The sequence below is a fragment of the Lottia gigantea genome, assembly GCF_000327385.1.
Source record: "Lottia gigantea unplaced genomic scaffold LOTGIsca_100, whole genome shotgun sequence".
Classification (NCBI taxonomy): Eukaryota; Metazoa; Mollusca; class Gastropoda; family Lottiidae; genus Lottia; species Lottia gigantea.
Window position 1 is genome coordinate 353,987 of NW_008706748.1, and position 14,811 is coordinate 368,797.

The 14,811-nt window shown below is 33.5% G+C and overlaps 1 protein-coding gene across 1 annotated transcript; it reads right to left on the reverse strand.

The window, feature by feature from the left end:
* Positions 1-3,145: 3,145 nt before the first annotated feature.
* LOTGIDRAFT_135703 (hypothetical protein) lies at positions 3,146-14,661 on the reverse strand (the record flags this gene model as incomplete). The annotated part of the gene is made up of 22 exons (XM_009046342.1): positions 3,146-3,296; positions 3,760-3,950; positions 4,442-4,514; positions 5,133-5,293; positions 5,555-5,666; positions 6,181-6,281; positions 6,710-6,844; positions 7,321-7,393; positions 7,707-7,775; positions 8,208-8,401; positions 8,752-8,943; positions 9,357-9,461; positions 9,866-9,961; positions 10,268-10,400; positions 10,546-10,706; positions 11,037-11,171; positions 11,400-11,504; positions 11,782-11,868; positions 12,218-12,316; positions 12,787-12,877; positions 13,972-14,024; positions 14,587-14,661. 22 exons carry the CDS (start codon positions 14,659-14,661, stop codon positions 3,146-3,148), a joined length of 2,592 nt encoding a protein of 863 aa, XP_009044590.1.
* Positions 14,662-14,811: the final 150 nt, after the last annotated feature.

Consider the following 14,811-nt stretch of genomic DNA (forward strand, 5'->3'; position numbering starts at 1 on the left):
CACCAGTAATAAAGAGATATTGATGTCAAGATGAAATATAAAATTTAGATTGAGTAACTACAGATCAGTGAGATGAGTTACTAGTTGTTATAATATTACCGTATTTACAGTAAATACAGCTTGTTCTATTCCTTAGTATACACTTGTGTAAAAATGTCTGAATTTTAAAATATGAATTAAATGGAGTTTTACGTCCTACTTTTCTGTACCATGTGGGCTAATGAAGACAGGCAACGCCATGCAGGGTGCAATGAGGGGAAATTTTGCAACATTAGCCTGCTCTTTTTCGATTTCCGACTGTCGAGGGATCTTTAATGTGCACAGCCTTAGCACACGGGGCCTCAGTTTATTGTTCCATCTGAAAGACTAGACTTTTTTTCCATAACGTTGTTTGTATTTTTGTTGTGTATGAAACCAGGATGTGCTCAAATTGTTCAAGATTGGGATTATATAGAGTAGCAGCACAAAGTAGTGTGTAATTTTTGCCAGGACAGCACAAACAGAACTTAAGATCACCAATGGATCTCTAAAGTTTATTCTGTAGTTACTTTAAAGGTGCAGGCACACGAACGGTCTTAGTCGAAGGCTTGTTTGAGTCTTGGCTTGAGTTTCACCGACTGGCACAGGCAAACGAGAAGACAAAAATCTCCAGTCAGTTGTTTTCGTTTTCGTCTTGCAGATGATAAAACTATCGAAGACAATTATCAAACTTGTTTGATATTATAAATCCTGTCGGAGACACGATAATCTTGTGGAAGTACGGGCACATGCAAGATTTTACTCAAGATTCGAGTCAGTGACAAAAATCTCCGACCAAGACTGCTCGTGTGCCTGCACCTTTACGCTCCAGATTTGGCATCGCAATGCAGTGTGAATGAAGGAAATTTTTCTGGAATAGCAGCAATTACCCATTTTTTCCTTTTGTGATTTCAAACCGTCAAGAGATCTTTTAAGTTTATTAGGAAGTATAAGGTAATGAAGTATATAGTAGAATTGTATATAATAAGAGTAAATATTAGTTCAAACTATATTGTAAACTTTCTCTCTATATTATGAATAACATTTTCATCTAATTTAAATATTTTACTCTTACAGAAGGTCAAGGATTTTTAATAGGACATTGAGTAAGATTATAACTGTTAATTTTCATCATTTTATGTTTAGTTCCATGCTGTCCTCTTAGTTTGTTTGATGGAAATACTATGAAACAGGAATGCAGAGTCATTAGGTAATACGTCATGAAAGCCGACACTCTCAGCAGCACTGGCACAGGCCTCAGATATTTTTTTATTTCAAGGAGGATTCAAAGCCATGGCACACGTTACAGACTGAGCTATAGATGATTATCAATAAGTTTACTGTAAATTTCAAGAAAATGATGAAGACGAAAACTCAGAGTTTCTAGGAAACTTCAGGTGAGGGAGCCGAGAAGGTACCACAAATTTTTTCGGGGGTGTGGGGGGCACGGGCCATTATTTCATGATGTAAAATGATAAAAAATTTGAAAGTGGGGGAGGCCAAAGCCAGACCAGCATCTTTTCATGGCCCTCCCCTCCGTAGAAACGCCACCACAAAGACTGTCTTAACCTGGAACTATGCATTCGCTCAGATTTTCTTTCTCCGTCTAAACATCGTCCAGTAAATTCACACCTCTTAAGGTAAAGTTCTGACTATTTCCTGTTAATTTATTGGCTAATACCCAGACGGCACAAGACTCAAATAACACCTCATAATTAATAAAAAACGATTTATTGAGGATATAAGTTATGCTATGATAATATATTGCATCTGTAACAAACTGGACACCTTAGGTGTTTTGGATTACCACGGAAACAGATCAAGGAACAAAAAATGCGAATCTGTAAATCCTAGAATGTATCGTATGATTGTAGAAATAAGGATTCCACTTAAGTAACATTTTTATCCTGAATTATTTCATAACACATGAACTCTGGAGAAGCAGAAAGTAAATCTTGATGTACCTGGTCAAAATGCTTCATTGTATTTTTATTTGTATTAGTATCCATGGCAACCAAAAAATTCTTCCAGTAACAAAATAATAATAATAATATAACAACATACATCAACAAAATAAAAAACAATTAATGTCATTCATCCATTCAATTTTGCCACTTTCACTTTCTCTCTTGTTCACTGCATACAGAACTGTGCCTGAAATTTTTGTTAAAAAAAAATTTGTTGGCACTTCAACGCAAGTTAAGAACTTTAACTGTCACCAATTTCACTATAGAACTCTTCTTGAGAGATTTTATGAGGGGGAATAATAGTGGGGCTTAATATATTCAGGAATGAGGAATGAGGGAGGGGGGGAGGGAGGAAGCACCTGAACAGAATATATTATATATCAGAGCCAGTATGAGCAATATTGTTCAGGGAATGATACTGAAGTTTTCTATAAATAGATTATATGATGACGAGATTAACATACAGAAGTTTGTTTCACAAAAGCTCAATGAACCATGGTCGCAACAGGCCCGTAGCTAGCTCAAGGTCTCAGGGTGGGGGGCGAATTTTGTTAAGGGGATCTCAACTATACTGACTCAACATGTCAACAAAATTTTTCAGGGGGGGGCCAAAGTTTATTTAGTTGGGGCCTTGCCTTCCCTGGCCCCCCTCTATCTATGGGCCTGGCTCGCAATTTGATTTGTGTAATGTTTTTTAACACTGATGTTGATTGACAAATTTTTTGTTTTTTTCAACAGCTTTCATTTTTATTTAGCCACCTAAGTTAGGGTCTAGCCACAATATGAACAAAAGGTTATTCAGTTGATAAACTAGTCTCATGCTACTCGGAATACACCTTTGTTAGTGTCATAAAATCCCAGCATTGGACAGGGAATAAATTTGATTGGCTGGTATTGTCATCAAACTGACGACTGTTCAAGAAGGCCGTCTTTAGACCCTAACTGAAGTGGCTATGCTAAAATAAAAAGCTAATAAAAAATGGAACGAAAGTTTGGTTTAATATTAAATAGACTGCTGTAAATCAGACAGTAACACTAAATCCTCTACATTCTGTAACTTTCAGTCAATATTCATCTCCAAGACAGCAATAACTTCTCAATTTGTTCCCAACTAAAATCACAATAAAATAACAACCAGCAATCTAAATTCTCGAGTCTTGTCAACTTGGATTAGATTTCTGGGTCCTGAACAACTTGCCTGTCACTGGACAGATATATTTATTTTTAGCACAATGTACGTGAGTCACTACACCGTTTGGATATCGTATAAACGTTGGTTCACTATAAGGTCTATTACACACTGCACAGTTCCTATAATGAATAAAAATTATATAAAATAGAAGGCCACGTTTGAGTATGTTACATTGGAAGGAGTAATTCACTATTTGTTAACCAGATTTTCAAGAAAGGTGGCGCTCCGTTGATGAGTTCTGAACAAGTTCTGTATGTTCCAATTCTGGCCTCAATTGAACAGTACAGAAGTGGCTATGTCACATTAACATTCGCATCTATTTCCTTCTCCACCATTTTGAATTCTGTCTGCACCTACTATTTTTAAGGCATACGTGGGACGTATTCTGAACCCTGTTTCAACTTGTTTTATTGAAAGTCTGGTTGATTCAATAATTGAGCAACCCCCAAGGTGTTTTCAATTGGTAAGTTAATGCTAGAGGCTAAACAACCAATTCACACATTAGATTTTTATATAGACACAGGTTTATATTATCTAATATATTCCGGTAATGAAAATAATGATTTTAAAAAGTTAACTCACCTATCTTCAGTCATTATAACAGGTTCTTGTTGTAGTTCAATACATTCTTGTTTTATAGACAAGTTCTCTCCCCTTGCCATCATCCTCTCAACTCGTGTCATACGACTGGTATGCATACTCTTTCTCATAGCTCGGGTTAAAAATTGGGATAATAAACTCACTGACCAGGAGTCGGGAAGCAGTTGTAATACCTAAATAGACAGAATGAATAAATAAATGATAAAATGAATGAATAATAGAATAAATGTTGGGATACAAGAATTGTTTTGGAGGAAGCTGAAGGGCAGTTGTAATATTTAACTGACAAAAATACATCTAACGCTGCCAACACATGTGTTTCTGATACACAATACTCACTAAGATAGCTAATTTTGGCCATGAATTTTAAATATTATAGGGTTAAATGCAGTAATGAAGTACATAATGGGAGAACGCTTTCAAATATAGGCCACAAAGTATTTCTTTCTCTACTTTCATGTCCTTTCTCATTCTGAATTTGTAGTTATAAATTCATCGTCATGGCTCCCCAAATTTAAAGGATAAATTGAGACGCGAACACTCTAATTCTCGACCTTGCTTCCCTAGAAATCTTATTTTATAAGAATAACTCAAACAGAAAAATGTTATAAATCAATGTGCATTATATAGAGAAATATACAGTACATAAATTATCATGACTTACTTTAACTGTATCAAAATCAGCTACATTACTATTTAATAGAGACATAGCTGGAGCTACCAGAGTGTCTTTACGTCTGAAATTAATCATTTTCATACATAACATACATTTTCTTAAAGTCTTGTATCAGAGATAAAGGTCAATGGGGCTCGATTAGTCATGTACAATAAACCTAGGCCCAGTGCACAGATTGTTCAAAGATAAAGATCCCTTGACAAATGGAAATTCAAAAGAGTTAGCTTATGCAACTTTTGTAGCAAAATTTCTTGAAGAAGATTAACCTCTGTATCTCTGAGGTACCTGACAAGTGTAAGATTCACTTATAGAAGACTTAAAGGGATTGTAAAGTGCAAGGCTTGAAATAATTCGGACATTTTATCCAAATCAATTTGTGTCGGACATCTGAAATTTTGTACCGGGCAGAAAATATATGATAATACGATATTTCCAGCAAGAAAATAATATTTTTTCATATTTTTGGCATCGGACAAAAACGTCTGGCTCAAACTAGATTGTACCGGCCATTTGCCGAAATTGTACCGGACAATGTCCCTGTCCGGACGCTTATTTCAAACCTTGGTAAAGAGATATCAGATTTTGACATTCAAAGTTTAGCTTCAGACAACTTTACAATCCATTCTAAAAAGACTGGAAATTCATTACAACTCAATACAATCATCACAAAAAAACTTACTCGTAACTAGAGTCTAGATAAACACTGAGTAAAATATGAAATAAACGTTTTCTATACGCTGGTTCTCTCCCTTGTGAGTTGACTAGACAATAATTCTCGGCAGCTCCATAATCTTTTAATTTATGAACTAAAATTCTTAAAGCTTTATCATGTTCTTCTAACTATAACAAAATAATCAAAATATAGGTTTGGTGGTGAAATGTGAAATAGTTAAAGTGGCAAGTTAAAATTAGTATGTTAATATTGTCTTGAAAAATAGTTGTGGTCTTAGTCCTCCAAGGGCTCTTTCCTATTTAAAACCATAAGCTAACATCTGCATAGACTGACCGACTCAGACTAACCAATGAAAATTGAGCTCCCTGAATAATAATGATTTTACAATTCTGAATGATTACTATTTATCAATTTTATTAATAATTTACCTTTCCATATAAAATAGCACATTCAGCATGCATATCAGTTTCCTTGGTTTTACCCAGAATTAGCTGAACCCGATATAAACTGGATATTTGTAACATGTGACGTAATTTAGATCTATAATAACAGAGAAATTTAATAAAGGAAAACCTCTTTCTAACACATTTTGTCAGGAAACTGAGATGGATCAATGCTTATCCCAAATGCAATCCTTTTTTTAAGCCAAAATTCACATGCTTACTTGATACCCCCATGATCAGGGGCATATCTAGAAAATGCCCGGGGGCAAAAAAATGCCACTGCCCATGACACACTCCTGAGAAATTGCTATGGCATATTGTACCTCCATTCTTTAACAAAAATACTTCAGTATCAAAGAAGGTATTTGTCTTCGCCCATCAATCATTGAACTCTTAAGCCCTTCCTTTTACGAAATACTGGCATCTGACTAACATCACATAATCCCTTTAGGTTCTTCTTATATTACCCGAACGACTAATTTTCAAAATGGAAAGTAATTCAGACAAATAAAATGGAACTCTATAAGGTAGAAAATTAAATATTGAGACAAAAACACATTTCACTTGCAAGATATTGAGCTCGTTAATTAATTTACTGAAATTAATATTACCTTGCCATATCTATTTCTTCCTTCCGCACAGAAGAGTTCTTTAATAAATTTAAAACTTTATCTAAATATAATACAGCAAGATGGGTGTGGTACTTCTCTTTCTAGAATAAACAAATACAAATAGCATGAAAATAGACCAGATCAAAACAAGTTTAAATATTACCGTTCCGAACATAACTGCATACAATACTTACGATGGAAAATTTCAGCCGAAATTCATGTATAATTACAAAGGAAATGTTTGCCATGACAGCAAATATACAACAGGATCAATGAGTAATGCTTTTCTGAATAACAATTTTAATTATGGATTTCAGGATTTTTGAGGAATTTGCTGAGGCTGCCTAATGCCTGGAACAATATTAAATCATTAACAGGCTGTAGCTTGGCTTATCATCCCATTGGAAGATCAGACACTTTGTCTTTCTCAGTACCTCAGTTTTACATCACTGACAAAGTCTAAAGTAAATCCCAAGATGAATGTGGGATTTAGATGTTAAGAGCCATAGCAAAACAACTCTGAACTGACCTCTAATTTTTTTTGAAAGACGAGATATTCTAGGTAGTTTATAACAGCCAGAGGAAAACGATGTAAATAATCAATCACAGCGTCTGGTCGTAATCTTTCTGATGGGGGTTCGTTAACTGGTCTTTCCGTTAATATCTACAATAAATAAAATAAAACAGTCTAATAGCTTATCTTATACTACTGCCAAGTTAACATGATCCAAAATTCAATATCAAGAGAGATTGTTTGAAAAAGGGGTAATTTTTTCATTCTTGGAATTGGATTTTTATCATCAAAGTAAGAGAACTTCTTCATTATGTTATTTATTATTTATGATTACAGACTGTAGTTGAACCAGCAGTAAATATAGGGGAGATATCATCATAACAGGCATATATTGACTGTAACTTAACTTATACAAACCAAATCTAAATATTTAAAATCTAAATTCAATTGTCACACTAACTTCCGTGAGGGGTAATTTACATCTAAACATGTGTGGACAGTCCAGTTAGACTTATGAGAGAAGTCTGTATAGTGAAAAATACATTAAAAGGATGGCATACTCCAGATAGATATTAAGAGAGCCTTATCATTCTAGAAAGATGAAAGTAGATATAAACTGATAATACCTGTACACCAAGTTCTTCATCTTTCTCTAAAGCCCAGTCTATATACTTCCACACTAACTCATGGTTATTTAAACTGACAAAATATATATAAGAAAACATATATTATAATTCTATAAGCTTTTGTTATAACATTAGTAAAATGAAATGAATGGAGTTTTACGTCCTACTTTTCTGCACCATGTGGGCTAATGAAGACGGTTAAGCCTAGTCAAGCAAAGATATGTGTGTATACCTGGGCTGGATTTAAAACATGAACACTAGCAGTTATTTTAAGATATTTCTAACTGAACTTATGGTCTTAAATAGTTGACTGAAAATTTGAACCCTCCACAAAATAAAACAATGTTAAATGCCCAGCCACAAAATTGAAACCATTTACTACTTACTTGGCTAAAAATTCTATGACAAATTTAAACCCTGGAAAACTGTTGTCTGTTAATTCACCATTCACTAACCTAAATATACAACATAATATCAATATTATTACTTCATTATAATAGTTAATGATTAGAGTTTATGTTATGTGTTTTAGATATAACAAACTCATCAGGACAGAAAGTTGATAAAATTACAGCTTCAGGGTTAATATTGTCATTACCTTAGAAGATAGGGATTGAAAACTGTCACTTTCATAAGCATTAACCATAGCATGAACATTTTTCTTAACTTGAGGATTTGAACCCACAGCACCCTATTTCCAGACAATCCAAGCGCTACCGACAAAGCCATTCCACAAAGAGACAGTGTTCCAACCCAATTATTCATATTTACACAGTTTGAAAGTTGTTTACCCCTTCAAGGAAATATTCATATAGCCAGACACATGCAAGTATAGTGATATTTAGTAAACTTTCATAAATTCTTTGAAAATTAAGCGACGAACTCACTTAGACCAGATTGCTAGTGCTCTGTCATTCTCTGAGTGATGTTTATGTAGTAAAGCTAGAGCGTGGTGGCGCTGGTATCTCTCCAGACACTCCACACAGTCTGCTAGATCACAACTTGTCTCGGAGATTAATAATGGTATCAACTCTGGTGAATTATTCTCAGCGTATAGTTTTAATAATGCTACGTCTATTTCCTGTAAAATACAAAAATATTAAACACATTTGTATATGTTGATGTCCGTCAAGCAATATAAGTAATGCTTATTTTTTAGAATTTGAAAATTTTTTAAAACTGACACTGAAACCGAAGAAAAAAAATGTCGGATTACGCAGATGTCGGAATTCACACAGAGTCCACTATATTACCAAATCCATTCAATAATTTATTAAATCATATCATGTGTTACTTTTCTGCTCCAGAATACTGTACACAATGAGAGAAATTTGTCTCTCCATCTTGAATTACCAACAGTAAAAACTAGGTTGAAAGATCAGAAGGTAATATCTTGACTTATACAATAATCTGATTTAGCACAATATTTACCTGTTTAAGTCCTATAGATAATTTAGTATTTCGTATTTCTTCTAAATAACTTTGTAAAAAATATATATATTCTGCCGTCAAAGTTTCGTTATTTTTGGTAAGTACGGTTATATCTGGTATCTCATGAAGCGCCGGACTGGAACGGGTGAAATTTGAACCTGTTGGCATCATTTTAGGATATAAACAAATAATCTGAAATAGAGAAAAACTAAAATTGTTAGCAGCTTCTGAGCATGGGTGTGGCCCAAGGCCTTGTATATAAACTGATGAATGCAATAACAATGGTTATAATTTGAAAGAGGCTTATTGATGGGGCTATTTGCTAGTCAAGTTTAAAGCTAAAAGCATGCATTTCGATGGTGATCTGTGAACAATATTACTGATTAGCTTAGCTGAAACTAAGGTATGATCAAACCAATGGTGAATGTGCTCTTCAAATTCAGTTCTAATTAGATTCAAAAAGTCATTTACAGAATCTAAATAGATTGTAAGGGAAGATCTAAATAGTATATTATAAGTTAAATTATATTATGTGGTTCCTGGTAAAATGCCCTGCCCCACCCCACCTCAACCACCCCACAGAATAGACCCCACCCTCAACTCACCTCTCTCACATCAACTTGCCCTTTTATAAATAAATCTCTGGCTTCTTCAAAATGTTGTTGTGTAAATTCTATAAAACCTGCTTGTTGTTGGATTCTTCTGTACATCTATAATAGAAACAGGAATCATTTACAGGAATTCAACTGATGAATGAAATAACAAGGTGTCATATAACCAAATAAACAAGAGAATATTTCATGATATAACACATTTCCTTAATAACGAAGTACATTGAATTGAAATTGAAATGTACTTTACCAAAGTACAAAGTGTGTTATCCATTTAATAATATATTTCCTTGTTTCTATGTCATTCAAATCCTATAATGGTGTCCACAGAATCCAAGAACTTTTAAGCGCTGTTCAATAATTTTATCATTTTATAGATTAATCAAATAAGAGAAGGAAATTCTAGGTCAGATAGAAAATTGGAATGGTGCAAATTGATGCAATCAGTGTTCCAAATACACATATAGAAAATCTGTTTACAATCTCTTTAAATGCACACAGACCTTCATGAATTTGTCTTTAGTCATGCCTGTAGAGTGAGCATTTTCTGCCAGTTCCAGCGCCTCTGTGACTCTTTTGTCTGCTAGTAATGCTTGAATCTGTAAAAAATAAACAAGAGAAAGTAAATTTGATACATTCATAGGGTATTATCATCTGATAAACTTGCCTCACTAAGTAACTATCATTTTTCAAAAAGTGCAGTTTGATTTCAATTTAAGCAAAAATAAGCAGTTATGACTATCGGATGACTTAGAAGATAATGTGTATATTATGGCGTTTTTACACAGAATTATCAAATTGAAGGTGAACCTTAAGTCAAATCTTTATTCTAAAAAGTACTACAAAAGCTGAATTAGTTTCCATGAGATAGTCAAATGAAAAATTAAATAGAATATTTTATGAACCTGTTTTTCAAAAGCAACTGGAACCAGAGAATAAATTTCTCTACTGGAAGCTATAAATAACTTGCCATCAAAATCATTCATAAAAACACCGCCCTGGAAGGGAATGGCTTGTTTCTGTTGCTGATCTAAAATACTAAACATAAACAATAATGCTGAATTAGCTGTAATGTTAAATCCAAGGCTTGTATCAAAATGTAAAAAAATTGCACTGTATTAATGCTGCATTTTGTAAATGAAAAGGAGTAAATTTCCCCCAAAAATGAAAACTCTACACATACCTGTGTATGGTAATAAATTCGTCGTTCATAGCAACTATGTAGGGATGAACACAGGAGACCGAGACAAGGTTATCTGACCATTGCATCGGGGGGCGTTGTGAAATTCCTGCTGATGTTACAAACATACCCAACGCACTGGGGCCACTTAATAAAAACTCATCCTAAAAACAATATAAATAATGTATATAACCAAAACTCAAGCAAGTTTCATAACGAAAAAATGAAGATTACAGATTAGCATAAGCTTGGCTTGATTTCACAACTCTTTCATACTCTGTACAAACTATAAATACAGTTAAAATGGCTAAAATATTGTTTCAACCAAACAAAAGTCAAGACAAGAGACAAATTTTCTTTGAGTTCTACACATGTAATCCATAGTACAACCTTAGGACTATATCCGAATTCTACCTTACATTCAAACTTCTGAGAACACATGAACTAACAGGTGTGGTCTTCATAAATTGATATAAAATATTGAAGTTTGTTACCTTGGTGACCTTTTTAACAACAGGATTAACGTATTCTGTATCAAAGGGGAATAAATCTTGTATATTACCAGTGTCTATTTCTATTATACAATATTGAGTAGTTAACGCAGCACAAACATGTTTCTCATCTACTCCCTAAAATAAACAAATTGTTATATATTGTGTTTGACTGTATAAGTGCAACTTGTGTCTAAGATCACCTTTATCTTCTCTGATCGGAAACCAAAACAATTACTGGAAGAATCTAGGTGACAAGAAAAATACTAAGTGACTCGTAATTAAAATTCCTTTCTCTTCACCATGAACTTAATAAGTAACGTACAAGTGGTTCAAATTTTCTCTATAAAAAGGGAAGTAACTTACTATAATGGTGGCTGGTTCTGGGATGGATAAATCTTTATTGTGAATTATTTTATCTTCTAAAATAGTAAAAACTTGTAGCTGTTTCTTTTTTAAAGCCACACAAATCTACAAATCAATTGTTTTATATAGGTGTCACTAACTTAAAATTAACTCATTATATTTTGTCCGCCCCTTCACAGCCCCGAAAGCAAAGTATTTCACACAAAAATCTCATAACTAGGTTAGAAATTCAGGCCATCTCAGATATTTCCCCCCCTCAGAAGTAAACCTGGCTCCACCACTGAAAGTATCTGCACAATGAAATATGATATGAGTATCAAGAATACTCCGAAAAAATTATGTCAGCTCTGGAGTGAATCAGATATTAACAGAAGAGGCTTACCTCAATACTAAATGGATTTGGGTTGGCAGGATTTTCATTCAAACAAAAATAATTCACTCCTTTAATCTTGGCACCTGAATAAACTGGCTGAAATACAAAGTACTGGGTTTACATTTCTACCTCAAAGTACAAGTATATCTAAAAAGTTCTTTTTTTCAGTATCTCTTTAAAGAATAAAACTCTCACATTTAATTTGTTAACAATTGCATAAAAGATACCATGAAACAAATGCTGACAGGTTTAGATAGATAGCTATATATCCCTTTTATCAAATGACAATCAAAACCATACAAGGGAGACCATATTAATGATTTGATTCTCAGGGCCAGATTAGTTTCTCAAGAGAAATCAGGGCTTTTGAATGCGAATTCCACACATAATTACAGGGTAAAATCAATATAAAATGTATCATTATATATCAAAAACATCACATTACCTCTAAATCAAACATATTGAGTAATGTGAAAGTATTATCACATAGAACCATAATTCTGTTCAATGCTGACGCAGCTTTTATCTGGACTATCGCTTTTTTCTGAAACAGAGTAGAAAGGTATTATATGGTAAAAATATTTTACTCTCATCTTCCTTGTTATTTCAGGATTAGAATAAATTATCATATATTAACTCTAACTACAGTATTCAAAATTTAAAAAACTGACAAACACTTGATGGTTTGGAATCAAAAACTGTCCTTTTCAAAGTCCAAAAGTGCCTCAGATCTTAAATGTTTAATGATTTCATTTGTTTGAAATTTTTCAAGGGAAATCTTCACAGCATGTTCTATATTTCAGAATATCAAAAATATTTTCAATCAAGCAAATCTCATCATGTCACTTGACAAATTTGTTTAAATGTATCACCATGCAAATGCAAAGTGGAAACTTTACTACATAAATCAATAGACAAAGTTCGTAAAGCTCAACTGGAGATTCTATTGAAACGGCTGTACAATTCAGATATGACTATTGAATTAAAATGAAACCAAGGTAAATTGTTTCTTACCAAGCCAAGATATTTCTGTCCCTGTTTTTCACTATAAAAGGTAGTTCTACCTCCAATATTTCGTTCTTCAATACAATAATGGAATACAAAACTACAAAAAAAAATCAATTTCAATGATAAGATGTTATCATGTTCAATAAATTAAAATTTTGCCTATTAATATACTTTATATTATAAAAATAACAGGGCAGTGGAATAGCTAGTTGTTAACAAGGCAGATTGTTCATGACAAGGTGATTAGTTACTGTATATTTGAACCTATGTGACATCAAAAGCAAATGCTTTGGAGGCCACCATATCTTTTGAATAAGAAAAAAAAATTGACGTATAAAAATTTCACATATTTTTTTCTATATACAGTAAAGTAACCTAATTTCGTGGAAACCTATTATTCATGCATATCCGGAAAGGATTAATAATTTACACGTGCGACCTTGCATGACCTCCTCATTTGCTTGTTTTGATAAACATGGGTTTTCTGTACAATATCAGCTAGTAGAATGAATCCAGTAGTTTCAAGCAAGGTAAAATGTATTAATATATACTTTGACAAATACAAAATGGCGGATTTCAGTTAAACGTCTCAATTTTTTATCGGCCGAATTTCCATATAATCCCTAGCTGCAATGGGAATTCCAAGTGTCGTCTACTAGAATGTAGTTCAACGAATGAAGTCACGTGATCAGCAGATTCCGTGTCAGCAGAAAAATTCTATGGAACACAATGTGGGCCATATTCTTATGTTGTTTAGCAATAAATCACGCTTCGTATCTTATTTTTTCAGTCACTAATTTTTTTTTAAATCATGGAGGAAGGAATTGTCACTAGTTATAATGAATTGATATTAAAGATAAATATTAAGAGAAGTTAATTATATCACCCGGTATCCATACAACGTGTTTTCTCGACTTATTTATAGATCAAACATTGTACACGAAAGTGACGCATTTTGCTGCCGTTGTCAAGTTGGTTACTCATGAAATATGGGTCAAAGTGAGGGATTCATAAAGAAAATCGAAACAAACCAATTTTAATTATTTTGTAGAATATCTGAGGAAACATCTAAGACATTTTTAAAAATTTCTGTTTTTTAACTTTGATGAAATTCGGTGTTACACCAGTGAAGGTTTCCAAAACCTCTCATAGAATATTCAGTAAGGAATCAAGAAAAGTTACCAAACTTACCAGTCTGCTGTTCCAATATACAAATTTTTACCACAGACATCCAGACACTCAATCTGTTAAAAAAAAAACAATTAACATGGTGGAGTTTGATTGTATTAGGTTGTACTGTAGTCAACTTGGCACTTAACCAAAATGGCCTTAAAAGTCAAAATGCATCAAAACTCAAATTGTATCAAAAGTCAAAATGTGTAAAATGTTAAGCACAGCAATCAAATCAATCTTGAAATCAAATGTCTAGGTGATACTAACAGCTTATTGAAAGTAACAAAATCAAATCGGCAAATTCAGAATCTCCTCTAAACCTAAAAGCTTGACAGTGGCATGTGCCAATTGCAACTCGATGTGCGACTATTTGCCATAATATAAATTGTAGCCTATCCTATCTAGATTGAACACTGACACCAAGAACATGGCAAAAGTTGATAGCAGCCAGTAGTGTTTACAGTATTGCATGTTCAAAGCCCTTATCGACCTAAAATACAAAGCTGACACCAACTGTCAAGTCAGCAATCAACAGTTCAGCACTAGCCGGCCTTTCAAAGTTATCACTGTCATTGGAGACTTGTCATTTCAAATTTCATTCAGAATGTCACCATTATGTTGCATGAAAATTACCTGCGTTTTAATCTTGTCCGCGATCAATTTAGCTCGTTCGATAGCTGGCACCAACTCAAATGCCTTCATACTCATTTTGACAAATTTTTAAAGCAATCGACCCAAGGAATCCAGAAAAATGTGTTGATTTCTTTAGAAATTCATTTAACATGACAAGAGAGCTGCCATATTGGTACTAGTGCCGCCCCCAAGTGGACAGCACCGCCCACTTATATTTTAAAGGGA